At 46.1% G+C, this 19,973-nt stretch overlaps 1 protein-coding gene and 1 long non-coding RNA gene across 7 annotated transcripts; one reads left to right on the forward strand and one right to left on the reverse strand.

The window, feature by feature from the left end:
• Nucleotides 1–1,315: 1,315 nt before the first annotated feature.
• On the reverse strand, nt 1,316–9,150 carry LOC308581901. Of its 4 annotated transcripts, none has more exons than XR_014005353.1 (4): nt 9,136–9,150; nt 4,612–4,930; nt 3,436–3,525; nt 1,316–2,020 (listed from the first exon to the last, which is right to left on the reverse strand). It is a non-coding gene; the product is annotated as an uncharacterized lncRNA (long non-coding RNA). The 4 variants fall into 4 exon arrangements; XR_014005354.1 differs by lacking the exon at nt 9,136–9,150 and adding an exon at nt 6,236–6,250; XR_014005355.1 differs by lacking the exon at nt 9,136–9,150 and adding an exon at nt 5,557–5,574.
• RSAD1 (radical S-adenosyl methionine domain containing 1) lies at nt 8,729–19,379 on the forward strand. 3 transcript variants are annotated; one of them, XM_081184628.1, is made up of 10 exons: nt 9,262–9,538; nt 10,269–10,395; nt 10,732–10,865; nt 11,279–11,483; nt 12,134–12,499; nt 13,828–13,891; nt 14,114–14,261; nt 15,442–15,496; nt 18,014–18,117; nt 18,230–19,379. In XM_081184628.1, exons 3-10 carry the CDS (start codon nt 10,807–10,809, stop codon nt 18,342–18,344), a joined length of 1,116 nt encoding a protein of 371 aa, XP_081040754.1. In that variant the 5' UTR covers nt 9,262–9,538; nt 10,269–10,395; nt 10,732–10,806; the 3' UTR covers nt 18,345–19,379. The 3 variants fall into 3 exon arrangements, with proteins under 3 accessions (XP_081040752.1, XP_081040754.1, XP_081040753.1); XM_081184626.1 differs by lacking the exons at nt 9,262–9,538; nt 10,269–10,395 and adding an exon at nt 8,729–9,011; XM_081184627.1 differs by lacking the exon at nt 10,269–10,395.
• The last annotated feature ends 594 nt before the right edge of the window (nt 19,380–19,973 follow it).

Below are 19,973 nucleotides of genomic sequence, written 5' to 3' on the forward strand. Positions count from 1 at the left end.
CCTCTACTGCATCCTGTGCAGTTCTTTTATTAGAAATTGTAGTTTTGGAGGAATAGTGGTGAATGCAAAGGGATAGAAAAGAACGCCAGGGTGCTGAAAATTAAGTCCCATGTAGGAACATTAAGAGCTATCGTGTTGCAAATTACAAGCCAAAAGAAGGGGAAAGTACTTTCTAGCAGTCGGAAAGGCTACATGGGAAGAAGAGCATAGTCACCTGAAATATGCTCATATTGGATTTGTAGGAGCAAATCTGTTAATTTTGGCACTTTTGCATTGTGATTCTCTTTTGGACGCCCTGTTGTTTCATTTTCTGCAGAACACTAATAGGCTACGGTGATTGAACCTCTCATCTTCTCATTAGTCAGGTCATCCACACACACCAAAAGTGTCTGGAGCAACTTGCCTGAGAAAGGTGGTGAACCTGATGTAGCAAGGAGCAGGGGGTGAGATTTGCTTGATCACTTGCCTACCTTTTGGTAACTGAAATGGAGCACCATTTATTGGACTCCCAGGGATTAGCCAGATGTGACGCAGTGGATCCATGATCAGGCTCTCTCAGGTTTGTGTTTGTGTTTTCATTTTAGAGTAGATAACAGTGAGGCATCTTTATTGAGAGCTAGATTGGGACTGTAGTTCTGGGAGAGGACCATTCTGTGCCTCCCCCCCCCCCCAATTTAAATTGCTCCTCCCTCACTGTGGTACCTGTATGTTTTCCCCTATAGGGAAATTAGCAGCTAACACCCCCCCTATGATTGCAATTACGTTTTTCTTTTTTAAATGTAAGTGCTCCTGATTTGCCATGTCACATCTTACACAGGTACTATTTGTTTATTGCTGTAAGCTGCTGTGAGCTGCATTTTGTTAAAAAGGCAACTGATAAGTTTAATTCATAGTAATCTTCAGTGCTTTTTTTAAAAAGAAAAATACGTCCAGTACTCATCATGATGTTGTTACATTAAGTGCCACACTTTCTAACAAAAAGGTGCCAGTACTGCGTACTCTTGAGTATCCCCTGGGAAAAAAGGCATTGCTAATAATAATAATGGCCACATATTTAATTCAAGACAACACCCTTGTGACCAAAAGGGAAGGAAAGAGCAGATTTCTGTGGCTTTAGAGGTATGAATCAACCCAGAGCCTTCTGCCCATGGAGGAAATACCTGGATCAGGAGGCGTGAGAGCATTAGAAAAGGACTTGGGAGCTGAGCTCTTTCATCACTTCCACAGCAACCAACTCCCTGCTATGGACTGGAGGAGGTAGTTCCTCTTTCCAGTTCTTTTGAGTGCAAGCCATGAAGTTGAATCTTCCCACACATTAGATTTCTCATCTGCTTTATTTCCGATTCAAAACAGGTATTGATGCCATAGAAATTCAAAACTTCAAATCCCACAAGTTGGAATGCATCTAGGATGTGTTTGCTTTTACGGGAGCGTTATTAGGGCACCTCCCAACCATGATACTGAACCGCAGAAGTTGGTGCGTAACACTTTTCTTTTCTGACTGCAGCTCCCCACGCCAGCAGAATTTGATCTTGGTTCTGTTTTGTTATAAAGCTACTACTCTTCCTCCTCGCCTTCGATGACCTACCCTGAGCTTTTCCTTCTTTTACTCTGTGGCTGCACGTAACACCGTGATTTCGCTATGCTTTCTGAATGGTCTTACGAACTGCATTATAGCACTGGTGGGTATTGCAGTATGCAGCTGGTTTCCAAACAAATTAAGCGAAGTATGCAGTGAATTCCCTCTCTCCCTTTATCTAGTATAACAAGACCCCTGGGGGAAGTTCGAGATCAGTCATTAGCAATGAAGATGTGACTCCTTGTCACAGAGCGATTTCAGAAGCAAAATGAAACATGGAAGTTGTTCTTCATCTCTTAAAGAAACAGCCAGGGTTTTCTCAGGAAAAAAGGAAGGTGGTCAGGGAGTGTCTCCTCCATAACTTTTCTGGCTCTCCCAGCTGAAGCGTGGTTTCTGCCCATGGAAGCAGAACACAAGGGGCCTCCATATGTTGCTTTGTTGCTGGAAGAAAACAGAATCCAGGTCAGGTCAAGAAAGAGTTTCATTATGAGAGCCAGTGTGGTGTAGTGGTTAAGAGCGGTAGATTCGTAATCTGGTGAACCAGGTTCGCTTCCCCGCTCCTCCACATGCAGCTGCTGGGTGACCTTGGGCTAGTCACCCGTCTTTGAAGTCTCTCAGCCCCACTCACCTCACAGAGTGTTTGTTGTGGGGGAAGAAGGGAAAGGAGAATGTTAGCTGCTTTGAGACTCCTTCGGGTAGTGATAAAGCGGGATATCAAATCCAAACTCTTCTCTTCTTCTATGTGAATGTTTGATGTCATAATTAGTTTGAGACTAGGGGATGAGAAGGGAAATAAGATCCCTCCCACAGATGTCAAATGGATGGGCCTTTTGCCTCTTGACAACAACTATCACCTTTAGCACACAAAGGGTGCTACTACACTTTCCAGTGGCACTCACTGGACCTCAACATTGCCAGCTGTTTCTTTTCTGTTATGTCTCCACTATAGATAAAATGTAAAGGGAAGGTAAAGGACCCCTGGACAGTTAAGTCCAGTCAAAGGCGACTATAGGGTTGCAGCGCTCATCTCGCTTCCAGGCCAAGGGAACCAACATTTGTCCACAGACAGCTTTCCGGGTGTCAGGGAACTGACATCAGAGCGAAAGGCGAAGGAGAGGCTCCCCGATTCTGCAGGAGAAGCTACCAGCACCAGGGGGAGACGCAGCTTGGTAGAGGAGGAAGGAAATCGGCGTAACACCAGGGACCAAGGAGGGCAAATGGGGGAAGCGGAGGGAGAGCTCCAGGATTCTTCCCTGGACATCAGTGAGGAGAGCACTGGTCCTCCACTACCCACGCCCTCCCTGCGCAGAAGACTCCCGTGCAGTGAGAGGCGGAGACGACTGGGAGTCAAACAGCTTTTATGCTGGAAAAGGTTTAAGAAACGCCCACAGACAGATTCTGCTAGCGACTGAGGCAGCCACGCTGAGATGGGCTGTGCAGTCAGGACGGGTTAACCAAGGCAATTAAGCCCCCTAACGGGGACAATTTACGCACGAGTAACTCAAACCCATTACACCAGGTCATGTGGCCAGCATGACTATACCGCTTCTGGCGCAACAGGACACCGTGACAGAAACCAGAGCGCATGGAAATGCCTTTTACCTTCCTGTCGCAGCAGTACCTATTTACCTGGAGTGATTAAGAGCCCTGTTACGGCCCATCAAATGCGCAAGAAACATGTGCTAACTACGGTATTTAAAAATTAAAAATACACCATAGATTTTCCCAGCCCACATATGAAATATGCACACGTTTCATTGTCCTTTAAATGCAATATGAAATTATCTCACAAGAAGACTTTAGTTGCCATTTTAAGCTTAACAGCCGTGTGCCACAGGTGCACAAAATATACTTACATGGTGATAGGCCCCACTACTGGATTCCGCAACACAGGACAATGCCCAGCTTCTTTGATGGGAAAGGAAGTTAGGAGTTGGGGTGAAACCCTGGAAGAAATCCCAAAAAAACTCGAATGAGGGTCTGCTGCTTCTCTAGTCTTAATCAGTTTGGGAGGAATTTGGCAATGGGAACAGCTGGAGATGCTGGAGATGCTGTGAGATAATTATGTCAGGCCTCACATTATTAACTCTTTAATAACACTGCTTTTTTAAAAAAGTAGAGGTGGGAAAAGGATGCAGAAAAGTACAACCAAAATTATTAATTAATGTTGGTGGATGGAGCAACTTACCTTTGAGGAAAGGTTGCAATGTTTGAGGTGTTTTTAGTTTAGATAAAAGGCAAGGAAGAGCCTCTCAAAAGCATGGTTACGTCACACTTTGCCTGCAGAACGGGCAGCCCCTCACCCCTTTTCAACCACCCTCCCTTGTGGGGTGTTCCTTCAGCCTCTTCTCCCCTCTCCTTGGGAGTCCTCCAGGCAGCTGGTCTCTGAGCTGCCCCCCACCCCACCCCAAAGAGAGGTGCCTCCCAGAGACACCATTCACCTAGGGAGCTTGTAGCCAGGGCTGCTGCAACAAACAGCCGTGTACCTAAGTCTTTGGGAGGCAGAAGCACGAGAGGGCATCAGAGGGAGGGAAGGAAAGAGGGGCAGAGACCAGTGTTGCCTTGCAGCACCCCTGACCATCATTCAAGGCACCCCAGGGTGTCACAGCACACTGGTTGAAAACCACTGCAGTAGACCTTGTCTTGCACACTTACCTTGCCAAGTAAAAAGTTACTATACGAGACATGTTTTGACCCTGTTATCGGGCCACATTGCCAGAGTGAAACTCTCCTATGATTTCTCAATAATCCCCTTTCCCTCCAATTAGCTCTTTCTTTGTACAGCTTTCCCACTTGCCCATACCAGGGTGTTTGTAAAGAACAAAAATTGCATGCATCAGATTGCAACCAGTGAAGTTCCTTTGAGAGTAGACCCAATGAAACAAATAAACCTATGCTGGTCATGTACAGTATATTAATAGGCTTCAATGGATCTACTTTGAGTAGTTCTAGCATTAACTACCATCCGCACAGCCTTAATCCCCTGTTGTCGCGATGACCTCTACCCCCTCAGCAAATGCAAAGATACAAACCTCCCACAGCCTCACGGACAGCACGTTCAGTATCAGGACAGACATCATGAAAAATAGCATGAAGCACAAGGACTCCACAAGGTTTCCCTTCATCTTGGTTTGCCTGTGTTTCTCTCTTCCTCCCTCCCTCTCTTTATAAAGGTTGCCAGAGAAGGGGGAAATCCTCATTGCCAGCCCACAGTGATTTCAATGCGTGTCATCACTCTGTGTTTCGGGAACCCCCTGGGTCCTGTCACCTAAGAACTTCCTTTTTATTTCTGCAGCAGAAGCACTTTCTTTTTGATGTGTCTTTTGAATCGGGTGACATTGAGACCACATCCTGAAGAAACGGAAAATTCTCATATAAGGGAACCGGTTTCCTTTCCATTAACTGTGCTAGTGTGACACACACACACACACGCCCCCAGATGTGGTAGGAAGGTAGCAGGCCTGTCAGAGTTTCTGGGATTCGCTGAACCCCTGCAGGCTCTGACGGATACAATAATTAGGAAATAAAACTTATTAGCCATAAATCTCTTCCTCTTTTTAAAAAAATATTGCCTGCAAAATGCCTCCACGCCACACATGCAAACACAGCTGCTCCCCCCAAAACAAGCTAGGCTTCTTGGAAGTGTATTGACCATTGCATTATGTATAGACATTTACACAAGCTTAGAGAGCAAGATGGATGGTTAACCCTGAGAGTAGCGGAATAGTGTTTCAATGGAGATCCCCCAATGCTCTAACAGCAGCACTAACATCTAGTTTCAGTTCCATAGAAACTGTTGCCTGCATGGATGCCACGTTTGTGTGATTTCCCAGCAGAGATGAGTGCAGGGCAAGGAGCTACTGGTGGTCGTCATGGGCTTTCCCTCTTTTATGGTGCTGAATGTTCCTTCAGGCTTCCTTCGCTTATTAACCCTGGTTTCCCCTGAAGTCTCATACACATGCACAACTCTGCCTAACCTGTCCAAACATTCTCTTCTAGTCATGGCCTTCTCCTGTCCTTTTCTCCCATCCAGTGAGAGAGGAAAGGGATGCGGGGGGGGTGCGTGTCATCACTGAGGGGGGTGACAAAATGACAAAAAGATGAGTTTTTAAAAATGATTTTTACAAATTGGGCTCACGAAACATTTTAGTTCAGTCAACAAATGTAACAAAATGCGGCTAGCACTAGGCACCACACTGCGGGGCCCGGCACTTACCACGGGGCCTGCAGTGTGCCCAAGCCACGTGTCTCTCTTGGGAGTGACATGGTGGCTTAGAGGCCTACAGTCTCCGCGCTGCCTGAAACAGCAGCGTGGGACTTGCGTCTGCCCACCACCTCTCCCTCAACCACCCTACAGCTGAGGGGGAGGCAGCGGAGAGGCTCCATGCAGCACGCCCCACCCCCCCCAGTTGCAGGATGCACCCGCCGCACCCAGCACCCAAGCGGCTAGCTATGCCGCTGCACCCATCTCAAATTATCCAACCTCACTTGTCCTTTCCCTCTTCTGCTCTGTTTCCTTTTTACCTTGGATCAGGTGCCACAGCCCCCACTCCACCTTTCTCCTAGGAACAGCATGATGCCTTCAGCACCCAAAGTGAAACAAAGGAATTAGAGACAACATGCACATCTCTGTCTCTCTCTGTAAGGTACACAAACCTGAATGCTCTTCCTCAATTAAAATGGGATGCCGATTGTGGTTCCCGAGTGGTGGGAGAAATTCCAGACAGGCCCCTGCCCCTGTCTGACTGATACACAGGGCTGACCACTGTGGTGTATGAGGCAGTCATTTAGCAGGCAGGCAGTGGTGCTGCAGGGTGGGGGAGATGGACAATGCGCAGCATCTCCAGCTGTAATCCTAAAGCATGAAATAGAGATGCCAGTCCCATGTGTGTATACTCAATGCAATCCCATGTGTCCAATCCATTGAGTTCAATGGGAGTTGCTCCCAGATTCGATTCTTGGTTATAGCTGTCACTTGAGAACAAAGCAATGTGAGAATCTATTCCAGCTTTGATCTCCAAAATGTAGTATAAACACCGACAACTGAGAAACACCAGCCTGTGAGCGCTCCAATTGGAGAACAGCCTTTACCAAAGGTGTCATGGACTTTCAAGACGCTCGAACTCAGGACGAAAGGGAGAAAAGTGCTAAGAGGAAGGCATGCTTGGCAAACCCTCACCATGATCAACTCACATCTGGAAGCCTATGTCCCCACTGTGGAAGGATGTGTGGATCCAGAATTGGCTTCCACAGTCACTTATAGACTTACTGTTAAGACAGTGTTCATGGAAGACAATCTTACTAGGCTATGAGTGATCAGCAAAGAAGGAAGATTTTATAAGAATTCGTAACAATTAAGAATCAACAAATTCCCTTAACGAGAAAAAACTTGTTAACACTTATTGTCGACAATAAAGAGGTTCAGATTTCAGGCAATTATAGGAGAGTCAGGGATATCAGATAAAAGACAATGGTAGTAACAATCAGCAAAAGACTAACATAGCTACTGCTCTGGATTTTATTTCATTGTATACACTCTTCTACAAATCCAGATACTTCCACATTTTTACATGGATGAATCGTCCCTCAAATGACAACTTTCTATTTGCAGGATGGAATTCATGGGAGAATATAAATGCATCCTTCCAGCTGTAGCATAACGTTCTCCCCTAAGGGGTGGATAATTGGGACTTTAAAGTACAGTATTAAAAGATTTGAATAAGACCAGAAGCCAGGCAGTTTGTGTATTTGTGTGACGCTAACTAGCCTCTCATTTGCTCGACCTTTTGTTGCCATGGTTGGGAGTCTTCTGAAATACTAAGAGGCATCTGATATTTTTGGGTTGTACTCTTAATAGCTACCAAGTGACCGCACTACCTCCAGAAAGCATAGGTGTGCCATCTGCTGTCTAGCTGCTGGAACTGTAGTCATTTCAATGGCTTGCACATGATACCACAGATGTTGACCCACCAATTCAAGGTACCGTACTTCATGTGCTTTATATAACACAGTGGTGTCCAAACTTTTTTCAAAGAGGGCCAGACTTGATGAAGAGAAGGGCCGTGGGGGCCAATCAAAGTTCCTGAAACGGACTTTGGACATGCCTGATATAGCATAACCTACATATTGATTCAGCTAAAATAAAAAAGTGTCTGGAGTAAATAACTCCATGCCCTAGGGCTTTTCAAAGGTCGTTATTAGGTTTTTATTCTGTTTTTCCTAGGTGTGTCCTGTTTCACAGGTTAATGAGGGTAAATGGGGGGGGGGGTGAAGTGCCAAGGCAATGGAGAAGATTGTCCATGGCTGTGTATACAACATACATTGAAAGCACGTTGACATCCCCCAAAGAACCCTGGGGACTAGTTTGTTAAGGGTGCTGAACCTCTGTAAGGAGTACATTTCCTGGGATTCTTTAGGGAAAGCCACGTGCTTTGCTTGTTTCCATGATCCCCACTGCCTGTCACTACCAGACACTTCAGCAAACAGTTCTGGGGCTATTTCCAAAAAGCCAAACCAGAAGTTTCATAAATGAGTCCTACAAGCGCTGAGGGTCTATATTTGTACTGAAAACCCTGCTCTAGATTTATGTGAGATAACACACACACACCTGCCTATGAATCTATCTATAGAATTCCACTCATCTTCCAAGCAGAGTTTTGCGCAGTCCCTACCGCCCCCCACTTCCTCCTCCTCTCCTGCAAATTTATATTCTCCCAACCCCCCTTTGAGGCGGGTCAGGCGAAGAAATAATAACGGTTGTCCCCAGGTCTAGTGCTGACACGCCAACCAACCATAGCTGTCAACCTTCCCTTTTTTCGCGGGAAATTCCCTTATTCCGCTACTTCCCGCTGCTATCCCGGATTGTTAGATATCCCATAGACTGTCCCCGGGACAGGTGAGGATGCTGATCCCTTATTTTCAAATCTGAAAGTTGACAGCTATGCAACCAACCCATCCCAGGGTTACGTGCGCGCGCGCGAGATAACGCTCGATGAGTGCTGAAAACTATAAAGCGCACTCTGCACATGCTTAGCGAGCTGCACTTCCGTTAACCGCCATCCTGCGAGTTCTCATGCTAGATCCTTGCAGAGAAGGGGCCGGGTTTTTTTATTATAAAATACCGCATTATTTATTTATTTTTCACTGTGCAAAGCAACGAGGGCCAGAGAACCTCCAGCGGAACCCAGCCTCTCTCGCCCCCCGCCCTCCCCGTCGCTAGGGGCGGACTCCTCGTCGCCTCCGCCCGTCAGGTGGCGGAAGAGCAGCGCGGAGCGGCATGGGCGCCCTTGGCAAGCTCAGGGCGGCGCTCCCGGCTGGCCTAAGGGCAGTTCGGCCGCCGCCAGAGAGGCTCTTCGGAGGCGCCTCCGCCGCGCAGCTCCGCCCTCGGCCTCCTGCTCCGGAAGCGGCGGCGACCGCCGCGCTCTACGTCCACGTGAGTCCGGCGAGAAGCGGAACGCGATTCACCGCGCGCGAGGGAGGGGGAAAAACATTTTATGCGCTTGCGCACGCCGGCTTTCCCCGCGAGCGTTGTAAAACGGACTTTTGCGCATGCGGACCGCGAAGTAAAGCTGCTCCTCCTTTTCCTGAGGCGCTGAGTACCTCCCGCCAAATCGACTGCCGGGGATACCTTCCACACACCCCTTTTAGTAAAGTGCGCATGCGCCGACCCTTAGGCGTTCTCTAAGTCCGGAAGGAGGGTTTGCCCTGTTTCCTTTGCAGGCCTCTTTCCCTCACCTCCAGTGCGCTTGCGTGGGGTCTGAACTGGTGCAAGTACAGTGCGCTTCCTCGACGGATCGGTTCTCTGCGCATGTTCATGATGGTGATAATGTCTCTTCCATTCACCCCCACCGACCCCCTCTTACTGAGGACTTGCATGTGTTTTACCATCACAACCCAGATGGTTATGACTCAAAGAGAGTTGGACCATAACTGAGGAGGGAAAATATTACGGACAGATCAGTGTGTGTGTGTAGAGATCCGTAGAGATTTATCTACCTGATCTAGTTTCTAAGAAGTGTATAATGGATTCTGCTCAGCCAAAAGCCCAATAGACTTCCTCTGAAACAGAAATACGTGGCAACGTGGCATTTTACCCCAAACTAAGCACACCTCTCTCATAGTTGACAGTCTTTCCTTGCCTTCACTCTTCCATGTCTGCTTTTGTCTTTTTTCTGTCTATTTAAGAGGCAAAATACACATCATTAGCATGACAGGCTGTTGCTTCCTGAGCAGTATGATATAATTTCCAACTGAGGGGGGTTATATGAATGCTCCTACATCTTAAAAACAACAAAACCTAACGCATCAGAAAGAATATATGTAACACATTCCCATGAGTAATTGGGTTATTTTTGGAGGCCCTCTTCAGGAAAGAGTCCTGGAAAACCACCTGTGCTGACTTTCTGTGAATTGGTATTAAAAAACCATTCTGCTCTTGCTCTTCCCCATGTAATTCCAAATTTGTGTTTGGAACCACAGCTGATTTTATTTCAGAACAAGTTCATTCTGGGGCGTTGTCATAGCAAGTGTAGAAGACTGGGTTGCCTTGTGCTACACTTCCTCCAGCAATCATCCTCTTCCCAAGCATAATTCATAATGCAATACTAAACATATCTCCACAGAAGGAAGTCCTATTGAATTCAATGCCGCTTACCCCCCAGGTTAAATTTCCCACATAACTCCTTTGTAGAGTCCTCTCTTAAACATTTCACCTGCCCACAAATATACGGACTGAAAGACATAATGGTCACGATGAATGGAAAGCCTTTGAAGTTTAACCAAAGCTAGAGATAGAGCATCTTTATGAAATAAAATGGGTTTGTGGTTGTTTTTTTACTTGGGCTGGCATTTATTGGCTGAGATTAAACTCTGTTGAGTAGGACTAAGTCTATAGTGCAATAAGTATATTTGTATTTTGAATCCACCATGTTTTTAAAACATGCTGGTGGTCACTATGTGCCTTTAGAATGAGTGCAGAGTTAAATATTTTGCATTCCAAGCCATTTTATTGATTGCCCCTCTTGGTAGATAGAAGTGTTACAGGCTTTGGTCTGGCAAGATGTTGACGATAGCAGGACACAGCAGGGTGAAGGTACCAGAAAGTGTGTTAGGTCTTAACAAATAAGAATTCTATTGTTTCCTTGGTCTCTTAGTGGCCCTACTGTGAGAAACGCTGCAGCTACTGCAACTTCAACAAGTACATTCCCCGAAATCTTGATGAGCAGAAAATGAGGAACTGTCTTGTTCAGGAGGCCCAGACCCTGATCCAACTCAGCCAAGTCAAGAGGTTAGTATAGTGGAAGATGAGGGGGAGGTTTTGAACAGTCAGGATTTACAGTCAGGGAACTTTGGAAGGAAAGGGAAAGAGATGAGTTTTACAACAAAGCCAGCAGCTGCTCTTGCGTTGGGAATTTTAGTGTTTTGGGATAAGCCCAATATATTCAGTACTGATGCTCTTCACCATTAGAGGACAGTGGCTTTTGTGAAATCCTACAGAGGTTTGAAGTCTTTCTGATCAGTGGGAGCATTATGTTGTATATTTGTTAAGTGGCTTGTAAACTGCTATAGGAAGATTTATTTATTTTATTGAAAAGCAGTAGACAAAAAAAAAAGGCAATGAGATGTATGGCTGAGACGTATATGGCTCAACACTGTGGGTTCCTCAGATATGTCCCTCTCACCCTCTCCTTGGTTTTGCAGAATCACATCAGTGTTCTTTGGTGGAGGGACGCCAAGCCTGGCCAACCCGCTCACCATTGCTGCTGTCCTGGACACTGTCTCCCAGTGTGCCCATTTAGCAGAAGGCACTGAGGTTACACTGGAAGCCAATCCCACTTCAGCAGATGCCTCGTGCCTGGCTGAGTTCCAGAAAGCTGGTGTCAATCGCCTCTCCGTTGGTGTCCAGGTGAGGTGACGGGTGCATTGCTTTCAGGGCTGTATTAATCTGTGCTGATCCAGTTACAATATTCCTTTTGGGAGAAGTTTCTAAAAAGCACTTATGGAAATGTTTGGCAACTTGCATTTGTCAAAAATGGTTGAGCTTGCCACTCTATTTATCAGCATCTCTCTTCCTCCCCTTTCCTGCCCATAGTATGCCAGAAACAGCAAACAGTTACTTATGGAATAAATATCTCAGAATAGTCCAGGATAACCACCAATCTGACCTGTGAGAAATTCCTTTCCTGTTACTATTTTTCTACATCCACAATTTTAAAAGTAAGAGTTAACTTTGGCAAGGGAGAAAGCAAACAACAACCTGGGGATCAGTGTGAGATTTCAGTCAGGGAAGGAGTTAAAACACAACCCCCCCCAAGAATGTATTTCAAAGGGGAGAGGGAGAAAATGGGAAATCTCTTGCACAAACTGTTTTTTGGCCACCAGACTCTTCACATTTTGCTCCCATTGGTTCTTGCTTGCACCAGACATTCAAAAATCTTCATGCTCTAATAGTGTTTTTACTCTTGCCTTACTCATATCTCTTTCCCAACACTTGCACTTCTTCTTCTCCTGATAAATGAAGCAAATATACTCATGTTTTCCCGTCCTCATCCACAGTCACTTAATAATACTGAACTGAAACTCCTTGGAAGGAACCACACATCTTGTGACGCTCTACGGACTTTAGAAGAAGCCAAGAAACTCTTTGCAGGCCGTACTTCCATTGACCTCATATTTGGACTCCCGGGTCAGACCAATGCATCGTGGATCCAGGGTCTGGAGGAAATGCTCGCTGTGTGTGATGACCACATCTCTCTCTACCAGCTGACACTGGAGAGGGGAACTTCGCTTTTCAAGCAAGTCCACCAGGGCTCCCTGCCCATGCCTGATCCGGATGTAGTATCAGAGATGTACGAGTGCTCCCGGCATGTTTTGCAAAATTCAGGTTTCCATCAGTACGAGGTCTCCAATTTCGCTAGGAATGTAAGTCTGTTACTTTGCCTAGAACCTCTGCTATACAGTGGTACCTCGCAAGACGAATGCTTTGCAAGACGAAAAACGCGCAAGACGAAAGAGTTTTCCGTTTTTTGAGTCGTTCCGCAAGATGAATTTCCCTATGGGCTTGCTTCGCAAGACGAAACGTCTTGCGAGTTCTTGCGAGTTTGTTTCCTTTTTCTTAAAGCCGCTAAGCCGCTAATCCGCTAAGCCGCTAATAGCCGTGCTTCGCAAGACGAAAAGACCGCGAGACGAAGAGAATCGCGGAACGGATTAATTTCATCTTGCGAGGCACCACTGTATAGCTTAAATCATGAGTGGGGACCTTACTCAGCCCAAGGGCAGCATCCAAACATTGTGAATCTTTTCCCACACACCAATTCATACACACCAGTGTCACCCACTTCCGTCCATTCTCACGTATAATACAGACCATACCAATACCCATTCATGTTTGTTTTCTCCCCACCCCAACACACACACTCTGACCACACCTCCAAATAATTAGGCTTGAAAAAGCATTGGAGTTGCAGTCTCCACAAAGATCTCGCTCTCACACACACATATACAACAGCTAAGCTTGAAAACAGCTTCCCATTGGAGTCATTGGAAGACTTTTTTTCAACACAATTGCCACAGGTGGAGGGTAACTGGGGTTGAGGGTCATAGCTGCTAAGGGAATGGTTAACCTTCTCCCCGTGTGCTGTCACACACACACAGAGAGAGAGGGGGGGGGGAGAGTGAGTTTTCAAGCCTGACAAGCAAGAGGAGCTTTTTTCAGTGTGGGGGTTGCAGGATATGGTTAACCCCTCCCTCTTCAGTTGCAACCACTCCAAAAAAACCACAAAACAATCCCCCCCAAGGGGGATATGCAGAGAAGCACCCATGGGTCTCATCCAGACTTCAGATGGATTGGTGGTGGGGTTCCTCTGGCCTAAGCAGAAGGGAGTAGACAAAATAATTTCAGATAATGAAATAAGCTTGCTTGCTTGATTGTGTGTGTGTAAAGAGAAGAATATTATCCAGCTACAGAAGTGAAGCAAACATGCTCTGAGGATGCCTTCTTAGCAAAGAACAGAGCATGTTATGGAAGGCAGTAGGCACAGGCTGAGACTGATAGTCAGAAGGCTTAGTTCCCATCCCAAGAGAGAGCTTTAAATCTGAGCTTTCCACTTTCTCACAAAACTTGAATGCTGGATCCACTGAGTTGCTGAGCGTCCTCAGGAGTCAGTCGCTAAAGGGTGCCCAGCATGGTGTAACACTGGACTACCTATTCCTTAGTAGTTATGCTGTTCTGTTTTTCCCCCCCCCTGCAGGGGGCACTTAGTACCCACAACCTGTCCTATTGGCAAGGGAGTCAATATATCGGGATTGGACCAGGTGAGCATTGCTTGGGGAGATGAGAGGGGCCAGCCGCTTCCCAGTCTGGGCTCTCCAAAGTGCTTTTCAGATGGCACCATTTTAGCTGTGCTTCATGTTCGACATGAGTTGTTGGGGAAAGATGGCCTCAGCCATCTGATGGCTGGGCAGTTATGCACATTTGCTTCCCATACCCTCTAGAGACGAAGAATTAAGCCACAGCCCTGGCTGCCTCTTTCCTAGGTGCCCATGGGAGATTTGTGCCATGGGGAGATGGCAAGGTCCATCGGGAGGCCAGGATACAGACTTTGGAGCCAGATGTATGGATGAAGGAGGTGTTGACCGTTGGGCACGGGACCCGGAAGCGGACTGAACTCAGCAAACTGGATATGTAAGCAGAAGGGGAGGCGAGGAGGCAGTTTTATCCCATGAATTTGAGTAGAATTCCTTCAAACCATGGTATTGCAGCGGGAACACCTTGGATTCAAGTTTTGACTTGACCACGAACTCAGTAGTTGCCCATAGGCATGCCATGACTGCTTAGGCCCCCATCTGCAATAGGGGAATACAGTGGTACCTTGGGTTACATATGCTTCAGGTTACATACGTTTCAGGTTACAGACTCCGCTAACCCAAAAATAGTACCTCGGGTTAAGAACTTTGCTTCAGGATGAGAACAGAAATCGTGCTCTGGTAGCGCGGCGGCAGCAGGAGGCTCCATTAGCTAAAATGGTGCTTCAGGTTAAGAACAGTTTCAGGTTAAGGACGGACCTCCGGAATGAATTAAGTACTTAACCCGAGGTACCATTGTACTAAGACCTACATTACATTGCTGTTAGGATTTCTGAGAAAATCCATGTGAAATGCTTTGAACACTCTAAAGAAGGGGGAGGGGAGGATTTTCAGCTCAAGGGCCTCATTCCCTCAAGTCAATCTTTTAGGGTGGCAGTGGTGGGTGGGGCCAGAGGCAAGGAATGGATGGAGCCACAGTGACTCTTATCTTTGATATGGTGGCTACATTTCAGCTGTGGAGAATCCAGAGGCTTCTATGCATACTCATCTCTCCACCCTTCAGCTGGGCCAGGGTTTCCCAAACTTGGGGCTCCAGCCACTTTTGGACTACAGTTCACATCATCCCCGGCCACTGGTCCTGGTAGCTGGGGATTATGAGAATTGTAGTCCAACAACAGCTGGAGACCTAAGTTTGGGAAACTGATCTAGGCAAATATGTTTTAATATGTATATAATGCTTGAAATAGCAGGTGAAGTTGGTTCAGAGCATGTGTCCTCTGCGTAGGTCAGACATAGCCAAACTTGGCCCTCTAGATGTTTTGGGACTACAACTCCCATCATCCCTAGCTAACAGGACCAGTGGTCAGGGATGATGAGAATTGTAGTCCCAAAACAGCTGGAGGGCCAAGTTTGGCTATGCCTGGTCTAAGCTAATCTGCTACAGTTGCTAGGAATGGTGTGTGCAGAAAAAGCAGTACAGGTTTCTGGTGACTATTCCTAGGTTGCTAGAGAGTTCTATGTCCTTGTGTTATGTTACCCTGTGACTGTCTCCTTTGCAGACTGGAAGAGGTTCTGATGTTGGGGCTTCGTATGGATATAGGAATTACACACAAGGTGAGGTGTGATTGTGCCAGCAACTGCACTTGCAGCCAACTGGGTGGGGCTGAAATTTTCAGTGCCCTAACTCCAGAGCTTTTGGCAGAAATGGCCTATTACTTCCTCTTTTTCTGAACTTTCTCTGTCTTTTCCACAAGGTACTCAGCAGGTAGAATCAAAAGAATTAAAGAGAAATGAGTGGCCAAGAAGCAAAATACGTGACCAGCACCAGTGGTTTGAATCTGCTTTTAAAAGATTGGATTTTTATTCCTTTTGGAGAAAGCTTTGAAAAACCTGCTGGTTGTGGTTGCTAAATGAATGAAAGCTGGAAATAACCTTTGTGGGATTTCCACTGGCCACGAGGCTCTCAATTTTAGGAACTGTAGATTTTCCCCACCCTCGGTTTATTTTCCTTAAAACACACATTGTTGCTTTCAGTGGTCCAACAAGGAGAGAATTAGCTGTTGCCTAAAGCAACCCACAGGGACGTGGGTGGCGCTGTGGTCTAAACCACTGAGCCTAGGGCTTGCCGATCGGAAGGTTGGCGGTTCGAATCCCTGTGACGGGGTTAGCTCCTGATGCTCGGTCCCAACTCCTGCCAACCTAGCAGTTCGAAAGCACATCAAATGCAAGTAGATAAATAGGTACCGCTCCGGCGGGAAGGTAAACGGCGTTTCTGTATAGTGCTCTGGTTTCGCCAGAACCGGCTTAGTCATGGTTGCCACATGACCTGGAAAAACTGTATGTGGACAAACGGCGACTTCCTCGGCCAGTAAAGCAATATGGGCACTGCAACCCCAGAGTCGTTAGCGACTGGACTTAACTGTCAGGGGTCCTTTGCCTTTACCTTTAAAGCAACCCCCTGCACCTTTCTCTCTCTCCAACTTTTATTCAGAGTTATATTTGTTTCCTTGCATCTATCAGCAGCATCCAGTTATGTACACTGGGAGCAGGAAAGAAAAGGAAAATAACATGGTTATTTCTGACCAAAAGCATTACTAGGGTGGGGAAAAACAACTCAACACTGAGCTTCTTAATTTGGCAGCAGTGCTGTGTCAGGCATCTTGTGGAGTAGTACTGTAAGCTACACCAGGAACTGGGACCATGGGGCTCTCCAGATGTTCCTGGGACTCCAGCTCCCATCAATCCCAGCCAACAAGGCTGGTGGTCCGAGATGATGGGAGCCAAGTTCAACATTGGGAGGGTCATGCTTCCCATTCCTGCCCTAAATCTTCACCCCTCCAAGAAAGACAAAAATGGCGAAGTCAAGCTTTGAAAATCAAACCGATTCAAGCTTGCCAAATTGCTTAGCACATTTTGGTTATGGTAGAAATCTAGAAACCGCTAGACAATTTTGCACAGTCCCAGTGCAGGCTGAGATGAAAACAACAATATACGGTACTTCCACCCTTGCTGCAGCTTAACTTGCCAGGCTTACTCCCAACGATGGTTTGTTGCCAACAATATAAAAGGGGTGTTGGGATTCAAATATGGGTTTGCCACGAAACTAGCATCTAGATTCTGTTTTAGCAACTGGCATGGCCGCTCAGTTACTGACCTTCATTACAAAGATGCAGTCAACCTAGGATTTCAAAAAGATATGCTAGCTTGAATGCTGGTTGCCAAGGACAGAAGGGGGGAAAAGCAAAAAATAATTTATTTATTTTTACGTATGTACATTACTTCTTGCCTTTTGGTGTTAGGAGTCTCCAAAGGTAGCCAGAAAATAAATAAAGACCATAAAAAACCAATTTAAAACAACTCACAAATCAACAACTCATAAAATCAGTAAATGATATACTTCAAGTAATATGTAGAGCTGGGTTGCACATAATACAAACTATGGCTTAGTGCAAATGGAGAAATCACAGTCATTTTGCTGCTGCTTCTGTCTTGCTGCTGCCGTCGCACTGCTGTGAGCCATGCCATGCCATGGCTTAGGGTGTCATCTGAACCCAGGCTTGAGGTTTGTGTCGCTCCAGTCAAGCCATGAGCTGTAACTATGGGGTGTTCTGGGTTTATAGCTTGTAATTTGGCTGGAGCAGGCAAACCCAAAGCCTAGGTTAAGACAACATGCTTAGCCAAGGGAAGGCTTAGCTCACAGCAGCGCAGCAGGGGGAGGAGCGCTCTCCAGGAACACTCACACTAAGCCATGGTTTGTTTGGTGTAGTGTTATATGCAAACTTGATAGCAGAATGGGAGGCTGTGGGGGGGGGGAGTTACTGCACTTCCTGAAAATTTCTAGGGAGCTAGAGCATCCTTGAGGATGTGCCACAAGAGAATAGGTCTAACATCTTGAGGACACCAGTTTAAACTCTGGTGGTGGAGGGGAGCAACCAGAGCAGGGCCCCATCATATGGTCTTAAAAGTATATGAGAGGCTGAGGAATTCATTGCGAGGACTTTATAATTGACATTTGGAAATTGCATTCCCCCCCACCTCCCACTCATTAGTGTTCTGATAGGACATCAACTGCAAAGCAAATTCTCGAAACTATCGAGCAACACCCATCCTAGCAGCATTTCTTTTCTACAGCACTGGCTGCAATTTGCCCCTGACCTCAGCCTGTGGGATGCATTTGGAGAATCGGAGGAAGTGAAAGAGCTGGAGGAGGGCGGTTTGCTGCTTCTAGATGACAAGTAAGGGGCCCCTACGGGTTCATCATGTTTCTCTCTGAAGAAAGATGCTGTTGTCTGCTGTGGAAGATTAATCCATGTCCTTGTCGGTGGGGATTGGTTTGTTTTTTTGCAGGGGACTTAGATGTTCTTGGAGAGGCCTGGCTGTGTTGGATTCTCTGCTGCTGACACTTCTCAACCAGTTCCAGAAAGCCTGGGTGGAAAGAGAAAAAACGTTCAATCAAACCTGAAGTCCCTACTTAGGTTCCTTAAGAAGTAAAGGATCACAGGAAGCAGCCTTATACTGGGTAGGGCAGGACACTAGGGATTAGGAATGTTCCAACCTTGTGCACTGACTCACACTACCATCCGGGGATAGTAATTTAGCCATCTTGATCTCATTTTCTCCACCTACTAAAGCTGGGATAATGACCATGAGCCTTGCAGATGAAATACACGTTATGGAACCACAGCATTCTCATGATGTTAGTAGCAAGGAGGGTAAAACAAGGCAACAAAATGGAATGCAGGGCATTGATCTGTACAGGGGTAGGGCCCACATCCTCAGGTGGCGTGCCCTGATGGCGTCACTAATCACAGGTCCAACAGGCTGAACAAGTAACTTTCTACATAGGATGAAATTTCAGCCATTGTCCATTAAACCCATGGCTAAAAGCACAGTGCAAACTTATACTTCAGAGGTAGGATGACTATATTTCAGGGGTGATTTAAATTGAGAAAGCACCGTATTTTTCACTCTATAAGACGCACCAGACCACAAGACGCACCTAGTTTTTGGAGGAGGAAAACAATAAAAAAAATATTCTGAATCTCAGAAGCCAGAACAACAAGAGGGATCGCTGCGCAGTGAAAGCAGCAATCCCTCTTGCTGTTCTGGCTTCTGGGATAGCTGCGCAGCCTGCATTCGCTCCATAAGACGCACACACATTTCACCTTACTTTTTAGGAGGGAAAAAGTGAGTCTTATAGAGCAAAAAATATGGTATGTTGGCTAGATGAGCTTCAAGTTTCCTACTAGATATAATTTTGGTTGTGTGTGGAGATTATAGTCACACATTTTGAGAACCGCAGTGGAATTCAAATGACTCCAGCTAATTTATCTGACAAATGAAATAAAGAGTTCAGTTAGGTTTTATACACATTATATACAAACTCCCATGCATGGACTCCAGACAGCAGGAAACGTGCTCCATTTTGCATTTACTGGCTAACACAGTAACACAGAGACCGGTGATAATAATAATAAAAACGGAAACAGAAACATGACATGTCTTTTCTGCTCAGGTTCATCCACTGGGAAGGTGGGGTGTGCAAAGGTGTGTCAGCTAACTTGATGCACACTGTGCTGGTTGGCTGGCCTCCTATGATGTCACCAGGAAACTTCCTTGTGCTCATTCCCTGGAACAATGCTGCACTGGATTTTGAAGGTAATGAAGGGAAGGATGAACACATGAACAGGATAGTTTGGAAAAATAAATTAAAAAGGACAGCTGACCTGAAGCGTGTTGGAAGTACAAGACTAATTGCTGAGCCAGTATCTGATTTGCTGATATGCACATAAGTTGTCTTGGGCTCACCCAACAGCCAAAGACCAAATCAAGCTCTCTTATACTGTTTAATTTTATTCTTAAAAGCACACAAACAACAGAACTTTTAAAACATCAATAAAATTCAGTTCCAGAGACTAACAGGCACTTTTTAAATATTATGCCTGGAGCTTTTGCACCTTAATTGTGAAAATAATTTAAAATATGTAAAATAATATGGCAGAAGCATGGAAAGACTTGGAATCAAAGCAACATTATGCAGCTTAAAGTTCATCTCACCAACCTGGTGAAAAGTTCTTACTTAGTATGTGGT

This window comes from Podarcis bocagei, assembly GCF_964188305.1.
Source record: "Podarcis bocagei genome assembly, chromosome: 2".
Lineage (NCBI taxonomy): Eukaryota > Metazoa > Chordata > Lepidosauria > Squamata > Lacertidae > Podarcis > Podarcis bocagei.

Coding starts and splice junctions, on each gene's coding strand:
- RSAD1 (XM_081184626.1), top strand. CDS start 8,856: ATGGGCGCCCTTGGCAAGCTCAGGGCGGCGCTCCCGGCTGGCCTAAGG. Junction 11,484..12,133: donor GCCTCTCCGTTGGTGTCCAG/GTGAGGTGACGG, acceptor CCTCATCCACAG/TCACTTAATAATACTGAACT. Junction 18,118..18,229: donor TTGCTGCTTCTAGATGACAA/GTAAGGGGCCCC, acceptor GTTTTTTTGCAG/GGGACTTAGATGTTCTTGGA.